Raw genomic sequence first — 21,721 nt, 5'->3', positions numbered from 1 at the left:
TTTTATCTACTAGAATGCTAAATTTAAAATTATTGAATGATTACTGTAAGCTATACTGAAAAACCACACCTCTAAATCTCATCCATAATTTATATTTATGCATTTACAAGACAGTTTTATGCAAAATGACTAAGAACCATAAGCAGTTTGTGACTGAGCCAAAAATATTTGCAGTATATTGTGACACATTTATTAGACCGCTAGATCAGAAACAACCCAAAGCAGAGAAAGAAGTTAATTCCACCAGAGACTCCAACTCCATGTCTCATGGTGAAGGTACAACAAGGCGCCGTTCATTCAGTGACCATAGCAATAATGGGATGGAATAATTTTCGTATTTTGAAATTTTGTTTACCATGTTACAGAACTTTCTTTGTGTCAGGATGCATTAAAAAACATAATGTAAACGTCAAGAACTGTCAAATGAAAATCGATACTGATGCAAATATTATGAAGACATGTCCCAATTGTATTCCTATGAGACTATGACTATAATAAGCTTGACCATAACTTGACTCTTAATCTGCTCCAAAGATCAGCAGTTCAATTTTTCACGATTCCGCACGTTCCCGCTTATTTCCTGTTTTTGGCCTCTTTATCTGCTGCTGGACACAAAAATGACACGAACAGAAACGTTCGGCTAAAGATGTATTGATGGTACGTGTCAGCACTGTTCCACCCAGAGCAGCTTGTAACCCTCCATGGGTGGGTAATGTGTGCTTTCCAGGGCGGCCGCCATGTCGGAGAAAAACAGTGAGAAAACACAAGGTTATCTGCAGATGTGACCCTCTATGTCACGCTCTCTCCACTAGAGCCGCAGTGCAGAGTCACAAGGACTTTCCCTCCAGCGGGCCTGCTTGAGTAATTTATTGCTCCATCGCATGACTGAAGTCCGGGGGTAAAAATGGCCATAAACATCACATTATGGCAGAAAGGCTGGTGGGGGTGTTTAGCAAATCTGTTACAGCCCAGTATTCTGCCTTGTTAAGCTCATTGGTCACAGTCTTCCAGTCTGATAATTTATAATCAAATATCTTGCTCTGGTGACGCGTTGTACATGAGCGCCACGTTTTGTGTTTCACAGAGTGGCAAAGTCCATTTCCCCGTTTGAGAATCAACACAAAGTGCAATGGAAGTAGAAAACCAAAGTTGTGATTTATGTCCCATCATGAATTAAATTAATACACTTCTCTAGACGTTACACTTTCACTCCTGTGAGTATTTTTCATGCTTAAGTTTTGGCTACAAAAAAAGCCATTAAAAATTTCCACTGTTACGGTTCATTTAACACATGTTGACACAGTAGTGGGGCATGTTGTCACACTATATATGTAAGTAGCCACAGTGTGGACCTGCTAATGGCCAGCAAAATGTAAACAGTAAAACAATTCTACAAGACAATTCTAACAATTCATAAAGCTGCAAAACTGGAAAAGTAACACAAAAAACAATGCAATTAGTAATCTTTTATGAATCTAATTTATTAATAATTATTAATTAATAATGGTCAATGTTAATTTATAAATACATTTTTGTTCATTTTTAGCATTTATGTTAGTTCATAATGTATCGACTAATAGTAATGTTGCCATTTTTAATGTTAAAATGTATTAGAAAATGTAAAACATAACCCAAGATTACAACATATTATAAAAGTATTGTTCATTCAAAGCTGTTTCATTTCAACTATTACATTAACTAACATTAGAAATAATATAAAAATTGCATAAAGTGTAAAATTGCAACATATAAAACACGTGACTACTTGCCCCAACATATGAACACATGAAAAATACCCTTGCCGTGAGAGCAGTTTATATATCTTGTATTATCTTTATTCATATAGTGTCTTTATTGTGTTGCATTATGGTATTAAAAACTAAAAGAATTACAGAATTTATTCAGCTCAGTTAATGTTAATTTATAAATGCATTTTTGTTCATTTTTAGTTCATGTTAGTTCATAATGTATCGACTAATATTAATGTTGCCACTTTTAATGTTAAAATGTATTAGTAAATGTGAAACATTAAACAAGATTACAACATGCTATTAAAGTATTGTTAATTCAAAACTATTTTTTCAACTATTGCATTAAACAACATTATAAATAATATAAAAATTCCATAAAGTATAAAAATGCAACATATAAAACACGTGACAACTTGCCCCAACATATGAATACATGAAAAATACCCTTGCCTTGAGAACACTGTTTATATATCTTATATTATCTTTATTTATATAGAATCCTTATTGTGTTGCATTATTGTATTAAAAACAAAAATAATTACAGAATTTATTAATCTCAGTTAATTTACACATACATTTTTGTTCATTTTTAGCTCATGTTAGTTCATAATGTATCAATTAATATTAATGTTGCCACTTTTAATGTTAAAATGTATTAGCAAATATAAAACATTAACCAATATTACAACATGCTATAAAAATGTTGTTCATTCAAAACTATTTCATTTCAACTATTGCATTAGAAATGAACATTAGAAATGAAAAATTGCAACATATTAAACACATGTGACAACTCGCCCCAACCTCTGAACATATGAAAAATACATCTTCATGGAACATGATCTTTACTTAATATTCTAATGATTTTTGGCATAAAAGAAAAATCGATCATTTTGACCCATACAATGTATTGTTGGCTATTGCTACAAATATACCCGTGCTACTTATGACTGTTTTTGTGGTCCAGGATCACATATATTATCTTTATTGTGTTGTCTTGTTTACCCCAAAAGCAATTACAAAAGTTCAGTGATTACTGAAATGTTATTTTGAAGGATAGAATATACAAAAATGATTTAAGAGGGTTTCGAACTAGATGTTATAGCTATTGTTGATACATATAAAACCATCATAGTTACTGAAATGGAGCACATATGATAGTCTCCTTGTGTGACAACTAGCCCCGGTCTCCTCCATACCAACTACACATACTCTTTATATCTTCATTATCTCTTGATTCTCTTTTGGCTGCTTTTTCCCTTCTCTATAGGCATCTTTTTATGGAACTGACATTCCTGTCTAAAACAGAAGCTCTTGTTTAAGGAGTCACCCTCCTAACCAATCCCTTTTTTCATCTTCCTAGGTTTGAAGCCTGGGAGCAAAGGTCAAGACCCCCTCCAGCTTCAGAGGCATGTCAGGTCATGCTAGCCACATACTGTTGCTCTCCCCGTTTAGCCCAGAAACTCCCAACAAGAAATGTGTGTGTAGACAAGTGCCTGTTTTAGGTGTTGCTTCAATGAGGTTAGTGAGAGTTAAACCTGTAAACCCGGAAAAAACTTTAATTTTGTTCTCAAGGCCTTCTTGAATGGAAATAGGATGGAAAATGAACTTCAGATTCTTCAGTTTGAAACCTGGAGGTTATTTTTCTCTGCGGTATGTTAGTTGCAGCAGTACAATGCAGAACGTTGTGGGTTGAGCTTCGGGCGGGTGTCCAGGTCATGAGGGTCATCAGCGCCTTTACCCGTATTTTGACTGTATCAGCACATGGCAAGAGCTTCATATTGCTACCGCTGTGAAAAATGAGACTTGGATGCATAAACAGGAAAAAATATTAGGGAGAAATGCAAGACTCCTCAGAATAGATAAACAAATAACCAAATAAATCTAGAGGACATTGGGGTGAGGGCAGGCAACCCCATAGAGGTCAGTACAGGAACAGATAAATCTCAGTTAAAGACGCCATGCTTCACAACGTCTAACCTCTTAATCAAGTCTAATCGGACAGAGGAAAGAGCACACTGTCCGAACAAACCACAATATGAAGCACAAATGTAAAAGCATGCATCCAAAATGTAAATCTGTCCTTATAAGAGTGTGATATTATAAATTGACTTTTTTTAAAGATAATTGTTTCATACTTTAATAGACAACTACCAATTTATTGAGCTTTTTTATTATATAAACTACCAGTCAAAAGTTTTTGAACAGTAAGATTTTTAATGCTTTTTAAAGAAGTCCCTTCTGCACACCAAGCCTGCATGTATTTGATCCAAAGTAAAGCAAAAACAGTAAACTTGTTAAATATTTCTACTGTTTAAAATAACTGCTTTCTATTTGAATATATATTGAAATGTAATTTATTCCTGTGATCAAAGCTACATTTTCAGCATCATTACTCCAGTCTTCAGTGTCACATGATCCTTCAGAAACATTATTTGCTGTTCAAGAAACATTATTGTTAGTAGCAGTAGAAGTAGTAGTAGTATACAAAACAGTTGAGTACTTTTTTTTTTTCAGGATTCATTGATGAATGGAAAGATCCAAAGATCAGAATTTATTTGAATTAAAAAGCTTTTGTAACATATATATATATATATATATATTTTTTTTTTTTTTTTTTTTTTTTTTTTGAGAAAGAAATTCTAGAAAATAATACTTTTACTTTTTATTAGATGCTTTAAATTGATCAAAAGTGATGATGATGTTACAAAAAAAATTCTATTTCAGATAAATGCTGTTCTTATGATCTTTCTATTCATCAAAGAAACCTGAAAAAAATCTGCTCGGCTGTTTTTAACATAATAATAATAATAAATGTTTTTTGAGCAGAAAATCAGAGTATTAGAATGATTTCTGAAGGATCATGTAACTGGAGTAATGATGCTAAAAATTAAGCTTTAAAATCACAGGAATAAATTACATTTTAAAATATTTTTATTTGTTATTTTAAATAGTAAAAAAAATTCAAAATTGTACTGTTTTGCTGTACCTTGGATCAAATAAATTCAGGCTTGATGAGCAGAAAAGACTTAAAAAAACATTAAAAATCTCACTGTTCAAAAACTTTTGACTGGTAGTATATATGTGTATATGTAGACAATGCCTTTATATCACTTGATTGTTGAAAATGTTAAGTTTAAATACAGCAGAGAAATAATTTAACACTTTTTCTGAGCTGATGCTTATTGTGCTTTTTTATAGAATGTGCATATATATATATATATATAATTTACATTTTAAAAGTGTTTTTAAAAGTTTCTCATTTCCAAGTTTAAAAGTTTATGTTCTTAGCTTTTATTTGGTCTGTGAAGAGGTGAAAAAATGGCATCTGATCATTCACTCTAACTTTAGCTTTGTCCTTTCAAACAGATCCTGGACATCCAGAAAGTTGGACCTTCCAGGCCATATTTTGCTTCACACTCAGGTTACCTAAGTGATTGTTTACTGGTACATTTTTGGACTGGCTTGTCTTTCACGTCAGAAACGGGGCACTGAATCATGGGTCACAAACTGTCAAAGCTTCCATAAATTAACCTGCAAACCAGTGGCCTTTGCATTTCCTAGGCCATGCTATGTGGACGTGTTTACTCCCTGACCTCAATCTGGGAGTCACTGTGCCAGTTGCTGCAGTCATCAGTCACCTCATACTAGGCATGAGCTCCCTGTGCATTTATCATGACAATCAATCAGAGCCAGAGATGCATCTGACATATGCATGTTTGTTCTGGTGATGAAAATACAATCTGATATAGCTCCACTTAATAAAAGAGTGGCAGTTTATGCAGATTCAGATATGCTCTAAACCTGTATGCTGTTTTTTATTCACATTCAAATTCAGGTTCTCGCTTGTGTTGTGATATATCATATTGTGTTTTTAACTTTTGTTGTATATAGCAACTGAAGACACAAGTCAATCCGCACACAATTTGGACTATGTTTCTGTTGTTTTTTGTCTTCTTGAAGCTTGACAGGCTATAAACTGCCTTATATGGAAAATAGCTGCATGATGATCCTTCAAAAATCCTCCTTTTGTGTTTCACGGAAAAAACAACAGTATACGGGGGTTTGGAACAACATGAGAGTGAGTAAATAATATGAACCTTTAATTTAATGATATTAAAAAACAAACTTAATTTAATTTAGACATTTTAAATGCCATCACTGTATAGAATTACACATAATCACCAAATAATGCCCTTGGTCACTATGCCACAGAATGATCTAATAGCCAGTCAAAAGGCTAATTGGAGGACAGGTAGGGTTACATGTGACAACAATTAAGCTAAGCTAAAGGCCAACTTTATGGCCTCTAGCGCTAGAAGTGCTGTGCTAAACAGGGACAACAATAACATCAAGTTCTTTTCTTTGCATGCTGCCTAATTGGGGACCATATGTTTTGTGAGTATGTAAATAATTTATTTTCTTTCATTTCCATTTATTTGCTATATGCTTCATATTTAAACATGTTTTAACTCATTGTAAATAATGCTGGCAGTGTTATGATTGTTTTATTGCTATTGTTTTGCTAAGGCATCAACACAAAGATGAGTGTTTACTTAGCATGTAATGTTGGATAGAGAGGGAGGCATAACTGTTTAAACTGGTTTAATGGAATAGTGCACGTACTCACTGAGGGAAATTTCCCACTGTGACGGAGATGGGAAAATATTAATGCATTTCTGTGGAACTGGGGTGCTCTTTAATAGAAATATTTAAAAAAAAAAAAATCTAATTTAGTGCTTGTTGCATAATACTTTTAACATTTAAGTTGCCGTCATAATTTATTTTCCACAGTATTAGTAATTTGTGTATCGTAATTACTTGTCTCAGTGCAAATGGTATGTAAGAAGTAAACAAAAGTGGGTTTTTTTTCTATGTAACACATGTAGTTTCATAACTTTTCCATGATGTAGTAAAAGAAGTGTTTGCAAACGTTTTTTTTAACCTTCTCTGTCTAAAACTAGTTGGAAACATTACAAAAACCTAGAGCGAAGCTTTAAAAGGTTGCATTTTCGTTAAGCAGTCAAAAATAATTAAAAAATAAATCTGCAATAAATTAAGTAATCATTTACTGCATGAATATGCACAAATTATTTTAAAGAAAACCCCCAATAAATTCTTGTTGAAGTAAATTTGAATTATTTACAATTTTAATTTGCATGCAAACAAGGCTTTAAATAGTTCTGATGTCAGTTAGTTAGTTCAGTGCCTTTAACTTCTACGCTTCCTCACAGCTTTTAGGTGTAATGGTAAAACCCAGTGCATGTCACTGTAATTTACACTGTGGCCTTTTGTGCATTAACAGCTTCCCAATATGCTCATTATAGACTAAACTAACAGAAGTGAAGACTCCTGCAAGGAGCCTTTGTCATATGGTGTGAACTCTAACACCTCCACGACGCACTAATAAAAACAAGGTAACTAACATGCAGATCCCATCATTTTCTATCACTATAATTACAAAGTACACATCAATAGACATTTAGTTTTGTTTATTTACTTTGTACTATAGTAATTAGGTGCACAAATCAAGTTTATGTATTGGATTCAGATCTAAAGTCTTTTATGACAAAAATGTTTCAATGCAAACTCCTATTTGTATTTTGAGAACTAACTTCTCTGATTAGAGCAAATATGTGTCAGAAGTTTTTAATGTGCAGTAGTTAAAAAACAGTCTCTGTATGAAGCATTAAATCATTTATTCTAGAACAGAACATTATGAAGTGTTAGGTTACAGATTAAAACTGAAGAATTTACATTTGCCTCTTATAGTAGGCTGGTAAATAATGATAAAAAATAAAAAATAATCAGTGTTAATGTCTCTTCTCAAGATCTCTTGAGATTCTCTCTGCTTGAGATTGTTAAACAATTCACATTAATTGTGCAAGAGCAGCGCCTTTGTCCAATTGGACAAAGACTTTTTTTCTAGCACCTCCACTGCCCAGTTGAGAAGCTCAGCGTATCTAAACCCCGCCCCCTGCGAAGGCGTCATATACTAATATGGTCACTATATCCTTATATGCAATGCTGTGGGCGGAGCTCCGGTAACCACGGCTGTTTAGTGTCACTTTCACCGAATTCTTAACTACGGTTCTCAGAGATGAGTCGGACAGCTGGCGAGTGAAACACGCTGAATCTCCTCTTGTAAACAGAACCGACAAGTTTTGACGGATTATTTAGGAACTTTTCTGGCGCAAAGAACTGTGCCACGCGGAAAGAATTGTTAGCGTTTATGCAATTTTATTTTATTTACATGTTTTTTTTTCCTAATAATATTTCGCGTACGCTCTTGTTTGGACGGAGATCAGCCTACGATTTGGTATCGCATCAGTGTGATGATTGGAAAGCGCTCTTTATTTTGTCTTTCCCTTTAAGTGCGTAATAATAATACATTACGATTGCGATTCATCTTACATTTAAAGCAAAACTTCACACGTGGGATTTCGAGAAGATTGTTAAGTTTCAAACGGATGGTCTTCTCGTGTTCGCTCGGACATTCTCACTCAAAATAGACAATATTCGGAGCTTCTGAAACTTCAAGATGAACATGTTTTTGGGATTTCTCTCACAATAATTATGCCACCTTCGTGTTTACTTTGTAAATATTCCAAGACCTCTTCTGAGTAGAGAAGTAAAGTTTCGCAGTATCAAGATCTCAAGGTGGGAAGCGCTGCGCGCCTCGTCTAGATCTTCTCCTTATTCAGGATCGTTTGAACTCTCCTGCCCGCTTGAAAGGAGTCGCATTGTATCGGTCGTCACCACAGAACGTGTTGCGGGATAGCATGGCAATGGTAGTAAATCAGTGGCAAGAGAACATTTCGGCTGATCCCGGGTCCCAGCTGCAAATGTGCAGTCAGGAGCCCGGCGGGACACCGGGAACTCCCTCAGGTTCTACCCCGGGCAACGACGCGCTCTCCGGGGACAAAATTCCCAATGTGGACTGCATGGTGTGCGGGGACAAGTCCAGCGGCAAACACTACGGCCAATTTACCTGCGAGGGCTGCAAGAGCTTCTTCAAGCGCTCGGTCAGACGGAACCTCAGTTACACCTGCCGGGGGAACCGCGATTGTCCCATCGACCAGCACCATCGGAACCAATGCCAGTACTGCCGACTGAAGAAGTGCTTGAAAGTCGGAATGAGGAGAGAGGGTAAGATCTTACAGTGTTTTAACTGCTGCATGCACTACACGAACACATTTTTTTTTTAAATCCTGTAGTAGGATAAACCTGGTCAGAAATGTAAAAAGATTTGAGATGTTATTTCAATCCAAACCACGGTGTTTAAAAAATATGGTTAATCAGTGGTTCTTTGGTTTTATAAGATTGTTGAGTTGCTATAGGGTTCTTTTAAGATTAAAAAAGTTCTGACATTAAAGGTTTAAGATTTTTGATTTAAGTTTTGTTCTCTGGGTTCATTAAAATTCCAGTAGGCGGTTTTCCAGCTAAAAAAAGAACCATTACCATGGAATTCTGGTTCTATTTGGAACTTTGAACTTTTACATAGTTGCTACAATTATTGTTACAACTAAAACATATTGACTTCAAATCAATTAGGAATCTCTTTCAAGCAGAATACTTCTGTAATTGTTCTGAGATGATGTTTGAGGTGACAGATATCATGTTACCAAAGTGTTTTTGTTAACAAGTGTTTTAACTATATTTTAGTGGAAATTATGGTTACTTTTGATTTTTTTTTTTTTTTTTGTATTCTACCTTATTGTACACATACTATTATTTTTTTAATAGTAGCCTAGAATTCCCACTAGAATGTAGAAATTATGCATAATTGCTGCTTGTAAAATCAAAGTGGCGATGACTTCACACTTTGTTTTACCTTATTACCAGGAAAGAAATTTGAAACTTTCAAAACTCATCAAAACTGTGCCGAAAGTTGTACAGATAAGACAAACATTATTGTGTAATGGCTGTATTACTGTCAACCAAAGGTTTCACCTAGAACCATAAAGGGGTTTGAGGGCAAAGTTTCTCAACTTCTTTGTAACGTCAAAACTTTTCTTTATTTTCCAAGAACTAAATGTCAATGAATCCTAAAAACAAATAGTTCTTCGTAAGGGTGATTAATATAAGAACCATTAATAAATGCTTATTTTATGAGTATAGTGATGGAAAGAGTTGTTTTTTTCTTTCAGTTTCTTTGTATAAAATCTCAGTTTTAATAATGTAGCTATTTAATAATTGTCTTGCTTTAAAATATAATTGGGAATTTGACTAATCTCTCTAATTTGCTTTTTAATTGCTCAAATAACATTCAACAGCAACATATACTACAAATGAAATAAGAAGTTTCCTTGTTCGCAGATTAAGATGAGATAACTGGAGTTTAAATACTCATTTGTGGCATAATAATTTTGAGAATTCATCTTCAGAAATGGTCCATTTCAAATTAAGTTTAAACAGTTCTTTTTTTAAATTTATGGCAGTGGATAAGCTGTTATCCAAATTCCTCATTCATTTGGGTTATGAAAATGACTGCAGGGTAAATTCATTTAGTCATGTTTTCAGACTGAAAAAAATGAGAAAACCTTCATTCTCTAGTCTGTTGACCTTTAATGAGCTTCATGTTAGTAGACAGTTTCAATGATGAATATGGCCCCTATTCTGTAGCCACTTATATAATATTGCATTTCTGTCAAAGTAGACACTAACCTCTGACTCAGTCCTTATTGTATTGTATTTCAGGGATTTTCCAATCATCCGTAATTGCCTGTTGAATTAGAACACTATCAACATCTAGTTTTCCAAAGCATAGTGGAGACCGGGTTTAGATGTCACAAAGGAATAGTAGTCATAAGTTTTAAAAATCCAGTTACTCAATGGTTTATTGTTTAATTCCAACATTGTTTTTGCATTTATATAATGTATTAATTATAATTTGTTTAATGACTTGTTTTGTCTGTCGTAATTGAATGAGTTTACATTTTTAAAGAAAAGGCTGATTAATAGCATATTGCCCCATATAGTGAGATGAATTTATTTGAAACTAAAACGCATTGAAATCATTCAGAATGGCAGTCTTTGTGTACACTGCATTTTGTTTTACACTTTTATTTGAATTTGTGAAAACATCGGCCGCCTCAACAGTGTACTTAAGACTAGACATTGGTCTGCTTTACCTGTCTGCATGCATTCACTCAATATCAGTCAGTATTGCATTTTATCCTCACTCAGGTTGTTTTGCATTTGTACAGACAAAACAGATATAGACAGGAACACACGCAGCCTCGCTGCTTCTTTTCATTCATAAATGATGTCTTCTCTGAATTATGCAATTCAGTCACTTGCAAAGAGAAGCACCTTGTACTGAGCCATTACAGATAATCTGCAGTCATAACATAGTTTGAACCAACAAACACTTGGTTCATACTATGGTCCTTGTGTAAGTTTTATTGTACAGTACTTTACATAAAATATCCAGAAGGTCTTCTTTTGGCAGCGCATGCAGGGATTCACATGAGTGTAGTATGAATGTGACATAAATCAGATTCTGTTCACCTAGTTATTACAGGTTGATCTAGTTTACTAGTCAAGTGCATTAGTTCTTGTGCGATATAGATAATTGGAACTCAACAGATCAAGAAAATGGTTCAAATATCAGATTTTGATAGTATAGATCACTGGTAGCCTTGAAACTTTTGAACTTTTGCATGGTTTGCTTGCTATAGATGAGCTCAAACGCATTTCTCTGTAAGGTTCTTTGTTTTCTGCAGTGCTCAGAAATCCCACTCTCTCCTCCTACGAGTTCATCACGTGCGTTTGGTAATGAATGGGGCAGAATCACGCTGCCAGTTACACAGATGCTCACATATACTTTTTAGTGCAGATTTCAGACAGCATAGATGAACAGAATGTGACCTTCTCGATTAAAAATAGATGGTTTTACAGGCCGATTCCACATGTAGAAGCTTCAAAGTAGCCCGAAGTGTGTCATTTTGATGAAACATCACTCATCCTAATATTGTTTCAAATCCATATGCTCCCTTTTTTTTCTGAGGAACACAAGGGAACATTTTGAAAATTCTTAATTCATAAATAATAAGTTTGGAATCTACACTTTTAAAAATAAAGGTTCCAAAAGTTTTTTTTTTTCCATAGATTTGAATGAACAGTTCTTGTTGTGAAGAACATTTTAATAATCTAAAGAACTTTAGATTCTTCATGGAACCCTCAACGCCAATAAAGAATCTTTCTAAGAGTGTAAATGTAAGTCATACCAGACTCAAGACTGAAGGATTCAGCTAGTGCGTTCATGTCTTAGACTCACAGAGATGGTCTTCCTCCTAGCGCTCCTCTTCTTCGATCGCTCTACCTGTTTTTACACCTTACGGCTTCTCTTGACATGACTGACATTCCAGCCTGACAAAGGGCGCCTCTGATTGAAAGAAAGCAGTGTGATTGCCTTGTCAGTTCCACAGGCTTCTGCAAGTACGTGCATCTGCTGGAATGTTCCATGTGCAAGGCCGTGACCTTTGTCAGAGCTAGAAAACGACCAGAATGGACTGAATGAAGTCTGACATTCACATGCAAAAGTGCTGGCATACAAAATCTCATAGATTTATATTGAATGAGGGACTTGAGCCATGATTTGGGGGTGGGAACTATGTAATCCAAAAAGATTTTTTTTAATAAGATTTCATGCAAAATGGTCCAGGATGTCAAAATGTCACTAAATGCTGGCAGCATGTATTACAGATGCAGTAAACGGTGCATGTCCGCCACGTGACGCTTCTGCCGAGCGTCTCTGGAAATGTGTTGAAGCTGTGACTTCATCCCATGACCTATAAGTCAGTCACTTCCCATGTGCAGGGTGAAATATAGGTCAATGGAAAGTAAACATTAATAATAGACAGGATCATAGCAAAGTCCAAATGTGACGGCTCTCTGCGGGGTTTGGGTAAATATCACTCTGCCACCTGGTCGATTGGGTAATCCTGCTGTTCAACCCGTTTAAACAGGTGACCTCCGGCAGAGGTGACTCTTCCTTCTAGCAGATTTGCTGTGTAACGTAAAGCCTTATGATTCTTCAGACACAGTGGTATTTAAAAGTCTGAGACCTCTAGGTATTTTCTTTTTTTGAAGGGATTTAAACTGAGACACAATAAAAAATATTTTTTTCTACATCTAACTAAAAAAAGCGTAGTCAGTGCTTTTACTCTAATGTTATCACTGATAATCAGTGTTATTGTTAACTGAAACTAAAACTGTAAAACATACGTTTCAAATCAAGCCTTAATGGGGGAAAAAAAAAAAGATAGACAAAAAAACCCATAAACTTTGAAAGGTTGCTTTGGCGTACTTCAAGTACTAAAATTACTTAAACTAAAAATTAAATGAAAAATTTATTAAAGTGAAATATAACTATTAAAAACGAAAAATCAGAAAAAATTATAAAACCTGAACTGAAAATAAAAAGTTATTTCAAAATAGTATTCAAAATTGTAATAGTATATAATACTATAATAACACTGCTAATAATATAATTACTAAAATGCAAGTTTAGGAATGCTGTAAAATTATACAAGAATGCATTTTTGCAATTGTGACCCTGGACCACAAAACCAGTCTTAAGTAGCATAGGTATATTTGTAGCAATAGCCAACAATACACTGAATGGGTCAAAATGATCAATTTTTCTTTTATGTCAAAAATCATTAGGATATTAAGTAAAGATCATGATCCATGCAGATATTTTATACATTTCCTACCGTACATATACCAAATCTTAATTTTTGATTAGAAATATGCACTGCTGAGAACTTCATTTGGACAACTTTCAAACCTTTTTTTTTTTTTGGCACCCTCAGATTCCAGATTTTCAAATAAATGTATCTTGGTCAAATATTGTCCTATCCTAACAAACCATGCATTAATGGAAAGCATTCCTTTTTTTTTATTGATTCTTATGACTGGTTTTGTGGTCCAGGGTCACAATTGTTTTCTGTTAATTTTTTTAGTGCCATATTCTGTGAAACCATGCACCTCATTCAGTTTCTAATTAAAAATAATTACGTTAGTAAGGTTTATTGGATTTGCACACCTGAGTGATTAAGTGCTGTGCAGAAGTGTTGTTGAACACCCAATGTCACACATTTTCACTCAGCAAATATTGTGCACCTGTCCCCACCCTCCATGTCTTTCGGTATGCCGGAGCTCCATCATAACCAGTTTCAGGAAAGAACGACAAACAGTGAAAACAAACGAGGAACAGGAAAGTCTGGCTACCGTAACTTTTGACCTCTGAGTGCGAGTCAAGTGTTAATCCTCTGACAAATGTGAAGCGCGTTCACTTACTGATTTATCAGAGCCTCATAAGAATGCAGCTCAAGGCTCTGAAGAAATATATGCTGCTAGAGTGCCTGAGTTAGCTCTTGTTTGCAGTTTTAAGTCCTGATTTTCCATTCTGTTCTGTTATTCAAAGAGAAATAATGTGAGAAAAAGTTACAAAAGTTTTCACATAAATGCAGTTCTTCTTAACTTTCTATTTATCAGAGAATACCAAAAAAAAAAGAAAAAAAAAAAAAAAAACATTTTCCCCAAAAATATTAAGCAGCATAATTGTTTTCAACACTGATCATTTTTCTGAGCAGCAAATCAGCACATCAGAATGATTTCTGAAGGATCATGTGACACTGAAGACTGGAGTAATGATGCAGAAAATTCAGCGTTGCATCAGAAATAAATTACATTTTGAAATATTTTAATATTATTTAATTTGAATGTTTTTTAATGTATTTTTGATCAAATAAATGCAGCCTTGGTGAGCAGAAGAGACTTTTTCAAAATAATTGTACTGATTCTTAAAATAACTGTACTATTGTTTGTGCACAAATGACATTCATAAAACATAATTTTCACTTAGTAACTGTGTAAAACAAGGAATAGGAAAAGCTTCAGTCATAAATTACTTTACTGAAGAATTCATTATGTAGCTATAGATTCCATAACAAAAGGTTTTGAATCCTCATCATTCTGCTTCTCCACTGCTTCCTTCCTTCCTAAAGGAAACATGATTGTATTTCATATCATAATGAGAGTGCAACTTGTTCCTTCCGTTTAATCTTTATTGTTATCTTCATTGTTGATCTTGTGTGATTTCCTAGCTAGAGGTTAGTGAGTGACTGTATTGTTTGTCTTAGTGGGCGGTTCTATCACTGGATGCCCTAATCTGATTGGTGGGCTGATGCTGACAATCTCAAATATCAGCTAGTTAATCAGCCTGGATCTGATATCTACAGTTTCCTCTTTTTAGTCATTCTTTTAACCTCATCTCCCCCTTACCGTTCATCTAAATTCTTAAAATGTGCCGTTGGCTAAATATATTTTATTCAAATGATTAAAATAAAACAATAATGATACCTTCAGGTCCTGGTCTGTCATTTATGAGAAACAACTGAGATAAAGTTGCCACTTTTGAACTCTATTATGTCTATGAAACCTCTGAGCAATAACATTTTCCTCAGTTTTTGTCAGTCTCTCTTACACACACACACAGTCTCTTTTTCATTCTGTGTTCATTTCATGCTCCCTCTGGTTTATAGTAAATGGAGTTATTGGCCAGACAGCAGGATAGTTAACAGGTGTTTCCCAAATGGGCACTGAGCTGCGTCGTTACAGGAATGGCCTCTGTTTTGCCCTTCGCCTCTGGCTGAACCATTTGTTTGAAGAAGTGTGAAAAACACCATTTCACCCATAGTGTTCACTCACTCATTACTCGTTGATGGATAGCATAGGGGTCGGCATCTCTCTGATGGGTTTCACAGATGCTATGACTGCAGTCGCTTAGACAAAAGCAGATGGGGACTTGGATGGATTTGGTTGTGTTTGCAAGTAAACACATCAATATCCACTTCTAACGGCTCTTTGCTTTTTATGTTCTCTTCCTCAGCTGTGCAAAGAGGTCGTATGTCCAACTCGCAGTCCAGTCCAGGACAGTACCTGAGCAATGGGAGTGACCCATACAATGGGCAGCCGTATCTCTCAGGCTTCATCTCTCTGCTCCTAAGGGCCGAGCCGTATCCCACGTCCCGCTACGGAGCCCAGTGCATGCAGTCCAACAACCTAATGGGCATCGAGAATATCTGTGAATTGGCCGCCCGTTTGCTCTTTAGCGCTGTGGAGTGGGCGAAGAACATCCCTTTCTTTCCTGACCTGCAGCTCATGGATCAGGTAAATCAAGTTCATTTTTATTTTATTTTATTTTTAAAAAAATTATTATAAAATAAAAAAATAAAATTATAATTTTTTATTTTATTTTGTGTTCTTAAATATTTTTAGATCGTTATTTTGTATATATTTATAAATGAATAAATATATTTTATTTTATAAACTGGTAAATCAAGTTATTTCTTTATTTTTTATATTTTAAAATAATTGTTATTTTATTTTATTTTTATTTTATTTATTTTTATATTGAAAAGTGGTAAGAATGCCTGGTAAAGTCAGTCAAAAAGAAAAGTTACGAAAATATTTTTCCTGGGCTGGGAGTAACATGCATAATCTATTGTAACATATTGTAACAAAGTAATACATTGTTACTGTTATTTTTACAAAGAAGGAGTGATTTCCCTGAAACCCACTGCAATGCACAGTCTGGAGTGATATATTGCTACAAGGAAAGCAATACAATAAAAGACAGAATTGTTTTAATTATTATTGAATTTTTATTGAATTTAAATAAATTAAATAATTGGATTATATTTATGTAATTTTTCTGCTAAGTAATATATATATATATATATATATATATATATATATATTTACTTTAAACAAGTAATGGATATATTTTTGTATTTATGTATTTTATAGCTTTTTTTCAATATTTTTCAAAAAACAAAAAATCTGTTGCAGTTTCTCACATGCTTTTTTTGTTTGTAGGTGGCGCTCTTGCGCATGTCGTGGAGTGAGCTGTTTGTTTTGAATGCTGCTCAGTGCTCTATGCCGCTGCATGTAGCGCCCCTGCTGGCCGCTGCAGGTCTACACGCCTCCCCTATGTCAGCAGAGCGGGTGGTGGCCTTCATGGACCACATACGCGTCTTTCAAGAGCAGGTGGAGAAACTGAAAGCCCTTCAGGTAGACACAGCTGAATACTCCTGCCTGAAGTCCATCGTACTCTTCACCTCTGGTAAGAACAACTAAGCTTAAGGCTACTTGGTTTAATTAGTATTTACCGTATGCACAGTTTCCACCTCACTAATACCATTTAGAAAACACCTGGAGCTGTTTTGTTGATCTGTTTAGGTCTAGTTTTGTGAGGTTTCCAATCGTGTTTGTTACTAAATAAGCACAATAAATAGAAAGGTTACCTGATTACATAACACACGTTACAGTACAAATAATGGGTGACACCCAAAACATTCACGATGGGCAGGATTTCCTGTGCCGCTGCCAAACGCTTTGGTACAGAGCTCCAGACTCGGAGATGTCTTGCCCATTGGTTTAGATTATTTCTGATTCCCTGCTCTACCTGTCAGAAACCCTTTTCCAGCCCAGACCTGCACTTTTTCAAATGGATGGCTGAACCCACCGCTCTCGATTCATTTTTTTATCACTCAATCCTTCACGCTTCCATCTATTATTGAAACCAGGCAAGCAGCCCCCCGCCCCACCTCAACTTCCACCAACATGACTGAATTATGCATGCTGAGTTGCAGCAAGAGGGATTCGCTTCAGTCTGGCCGTGACCTACATAACCTCTGTAGCCCAGGGCATCAATGTGATCCATCCTGCAATTCCAGCCAAAGCCCCCCTCCACCCCCTGCCGGGATCCGCCGACATGAGCTAACAGGGACAGACAAACTCTTGTGGCCCGTAACCTCAGCCCAAACCTCCTATCACCTCACATCACCCGACAGGCCTCTAATGTCAGCCAGTCGCCCCGATTGCCCGACGCAGTGCAGTGGCAGCTCCCAGCGCGTGTTCACACTGTGAAACACAAAGAGAAAGGGGGGATGCCTTTGCCGTGCAACGCCAGCGTGAGGGGGACTGGTGCAGAAGCACGCAAGGCTTGTCACCGCTGACATTACGCCAGGGACTGACGCATCAGTGCCCCCCTTACAAAACGCTGCCTACCGTAACTATAGATGTCTTTATCTAGACTCTTGGGACAGAAGTGGCGGTTGTGTCCCACTCAGCGGGTATTCTTGCCCTCATAGAAATATAAAGCAATTAATCTTTTGTTATCAGAACTGAAGCTCAGCAGGATTAAGTGTATGCGTACACCAATTATAAGTAGCGTGACAGAGAGAATGACGAAGGGAATCATGCCTTAAAAATCTGTAATGTATGGATAGATAGATAGATAGATAGATAGCTTTACAGTAGATGGTGGATTGATGGGTAGATAGACTGGTTTATGTAGATGATAGATAGATATATAGGTAGATAGATACATACATAGATACATAGATAGATATATATAGACATACATAGATAGCTTTACAGTAGATGGTGGATAGATAGATAGATAGATAGATAGATAAATATATAGATAGATAGATAGCTTTACAGTAGATGGTGGATTGATGGGTAGATAGACTGATTTATGTAGATGATAGGTACGTAGGTAGGTAGGTAGATACATGGATTGGATTTACAGTAGATGGATTGATGGGTAGATTGATGATAGATAGATAGATAGATAGATAGATAGACAGATAGATTGCTTTACAGTAGATGATGGATTGATTGACGATAGATAGATAGATAGATAGATGGATAGATGGATGGATTGTTAGACAGATGGATAGATGGCTTGATAGATACTGCAGTATTCGTTAATTTTCCCATCTGTTTTTATTTTCTTCTTCAGATGCCATGGGTCTGTCTGATGTGGCCCATGTGGAGAGCATCCAGGAAAAGTCCCAGTGCGCTCTTGAGGAGTACGTGCGGAACCAATACCCCAATCAACCCAACCGATTTGGCCGCTTGTTGTTACGGCTGCCCTCCCTGCGCATCGTTTCTTCTCCTGTTATTGAACAGCTGTTCTTTGTGCGGCTGGTAGGCAAAACGCCCATCGAGACCCTGCTGCGGGATATGCTGCTTTCCGGCTCCAGCTACAACTGGCCTTACATGCCTGTCCAGAGAGACCGGCCCATCTCGCTCCATTACAACGAGAACGGGCCCTGATCCTGCCCCCTATAATCCATATCACACCCCTGCCACCATGGGGTCATGGCCGATACAGAGAATCTGTCAGCAAGCCACGCCCCTTTCTGCCACATCATCACCTGCTCACTTACCTGAAGCACCAGCTGTTTGTTCTGTCAATGGGAATGGACCACAGCGTTCATATAGACACCGAACTGTTTCCCACAGAGGTAATCTATGAACAAGGACTGTTTGGCCCAAAGTGCATCGTCCATTCCTGATTATGACTCAACCAGAAGCCATTAAAGCTGATGCCAAAACTTTACCAGAACAGCTATTAGATTGACCTCGAAAACCACACCACTTGTATTAAGGAGAGTCAAGATTCTGTCCGATGGTTTGCTGAATTTCAACCTGAGAGAAAGGCATGACTCTTGCAGGACTCGTTGGAGAGAAAGCCATTGCCAAAGTAGGACAGGCAGACGAACTCTTGAGAGCATTCATGGAACTGATGACTGAGGTGAAATTCCGTTTGTCTTGTTGATTTTTGCGTTTGGGTCTCTGATGAAGTGGGAAGACTTGAAAGAGGCACTTGAAACCAGCCAGATAACCCTCACTTTCTGTGCTTTTCTCAGCTGCATCCAAATACTCTGCACATCTAGACAGAATGTTGCCGTGTCAAGCACAACATGCGTCTTGTTATATACAGGTGTTTATCTCCTGTAGCTTCAAAAAAAAAAAAAAACACTACACTCTTAAAAATAAAGGTTCTTTATTGCCATCGAAGGTTCCATGAAGAACCTTTAACATCCGTGGAACCTTTCAAATGCAGAAAAGGTTCTTTAGATTTTTAAAATGTTTCACACAATCAGTCTTTTAACAACTGTTCACTGAAAGGTTCTTTGGGGAACCAAAAATGATTCTTCTATGGCATCACTGCAAAATCACCTTTTTGGAACCTTTATTTTTAAGAGTGTAGGGTAAAATAGGGTATTCTGGGACATTTGGGAACGCTCCGGTATGTCCAACTGAACCAAGTCTCTGTTAACTTTACCATAACCTAGCTGGGTTTTCATAGGATACAGTCAAATAAAGGTAACAGTCAAACATGCAAAAATGACCCAGATTACCCTAACTAACCCAACAAACTCAAGACCTCAATTATGCCAATAGTCTGCCTTTGATGACCAGGTATATTGTGTAGCATACTGTAGGTTTCATCAAGTATTTTTGTTACTTTCTTGCTCGTTTGAATATGTTTAAACCCCGTTGTCACATTTTTAACATGGCACTACAGCTTTTAAGGCAGCATTTGGATATAAAAGCCATTGGGACCTTTGAAAGCAGGACCTGTTGTATTAGTTCACAGAATATTTCTATCAAAGTATGTTTTTCTGTATTTTAGGTTTGGAGAAATGAATTAATGAAATAAAATCTGTCATGCACAGAATTGCTGCCGTTGTTTTTGTGGCATTTTGTTCCTGTTTCACCTGTGACATGAGTCACTCACCCTCATGTCATACCAAACTCGTAAGACCGTAGTTCATCTTCAGAACACAAATTAAGATATTTTTGATGAAATTCGAGAGCTTTCTGACCCTGCATAGACAGCAATGCAACTGACATGTTCAAGGCCCAGAAAGGTAGTAAGAACATCGTTAAAATATTTTGAAAACAATATTTTTGACTTTCAAAAGTCGTAATATTTTGAGAATAAAGTTGAAATATTTTGAGAATAAAGTCAAAATTATGAGAATAAAGTCAAAATATTTTAAGAATAAAGTCAAAATGTTTCGAGAATTAAATCATAGCAATTAAAGTTATAATATTTTGAGAGTATAGCCTATATTGCATATGCAAATGGCCCAGATTGGGAGCACCAGGAGAAGTTGCCAGGCCACCGGAACTTATTTGAATATATATGGGATTATTAGCAGAAATCAGACCATGTGTAATATACTTGCAGGAACAGTATGCTTGCAAATAATATTTCACATCTTCGATTGCATTCATTTGTAGTGCGCCTGCCAGCCAATAATAGTGATAAGCTTTGTGCTTTTGGTACTTTTAATATAAAACAAAGTCTCAGCTTTCAAAATCTGTCAGTTTTATAGCGAAATACAAACAATGTCTTGCAATAATGTGTTTTTCACACTATTTAATGTGGCGGGACAGATCGCTGTACTCATGTGAATCAATCGTCTTTGCGATTACAATGAGACATTCGTTTCATTAAATTATACTGTGTTCTTTGTGAAAATTCCACCACCTACTGTGCAAAACATCTGTGGTGTCCAATCTTTCATTCCTCACATGTATTTAATTAAAAACAACAATAAAACGTTCTAAAGGTTAAAGTGGACTCCGACTCGTTAACATAAGTTGTAATGTTGTCTTTTCTGAGGTGTATAAGTGGGTGTTTTATTCACGGTATAATACAGTAAATGATTGGAAATAATATTTAACGGCTTCCTTTCTATATTTGTAGTCCGCCTGCCACCCAGTAATCGCAATAATTTTGTGCTTTGTTGCTTGTAATATAACACAGCTCAGCTTTCAAATTCTGTCAGTTTTATCACAAAAAACAAATTATAAATGCGTTTTTACTCTTTATTTTAAGTTTATAGCATGATAGAAATTTGAAGGAACATCAGAAGGAATGAAAAAAACAGTATAGCCTAATTTAATGAAATGAATGTCTCATTGTAATCGGAAAGATGAATGATTCACATGCCGTTTAAAAGACAAATACAATGATTTGTCATGCCACGTTAAAGAGTGTGAAAAACACATTATTGTAGTAGACATATTGTTTGTATTTCACTATAAAACTGACAGCTGAGACTTTGGAATATCTACTTTGCTCC

At 35.9% G+C, this 21,721-nt stretch overlaps 1 protein-coding gene across 1 annotated transcript; it reads left to right on the top strand.

Moving 5' to 3' along the window:
- The first annotated feature begins 7,829 nt into the window (after positions 1-7,829).
- Positions 7,830-20,305, top strand: nr2f5 (nuclear receptor subfamily 2, group F, member 5). The gene is made up of 4 exons (XM_051131767.1): positions 7,830-8,900; positions 15,655-15,935; positions 16,644-16,890; positions 18,577-20,305. The coding sequence occupies exons 1-4, from the start codon at positions 8,534-8,536 to the stop codon at positions 18,891-18,893; spliced, it is 1,212 nt and encodes a 403-aa protein (XP_050987724.1). The 5' UTR covers positions 7,830-8,533; the 3' UTR covers positions 18,894-20,305.
- Positions 20,306-21,721: the final 1,416 nt, after the last annotated feature.

The sequence above is a fragment of the Labeo rohita genome, chromosome 16, assembly GCF_022985175.1.
Source record: "Labeo rohita strain BAU-BD-2019 chromosome 16, IGBB_LRoh.1.0, whole genome shotgun sequence".
Classification (NCBI taxonomy): domain Eukaryota; kingdom Metazoa; phylum Chordata; class Actinopteri; order Cypriniformes; family Cyprinidae; genus Labeo; species Labeo rohita.
This window is presented reverse-complemented; position numbering and strand designations above follow the sequence as displayed.

Excerpts from the sequence above, each read along its gene's own strand:
- nr2f5 (XM_051131767.1), top strand. The coding sequence starts at position 8,534 with ATGGCAATGGTAGTAAATCAGTGGCAAGAGAACATTTCGGCTGATCCC. Across the intron at positions 8,901-15,654 it reads AGTCGGAATGAGGAGAGAGG|CTGTGCAAAGAGGTCGTATG; the intron begins GTAAGATCTTAC and ends TCTCTTCCTCAG. Across the intron at positions 16,891-18,576 it reads CATCGTACTCTTCACCTCTG|ATGCCATGGGTCTGTCTGAT; the intron begins GTAAGAACAACT and ends TTTCTTCTTCAG.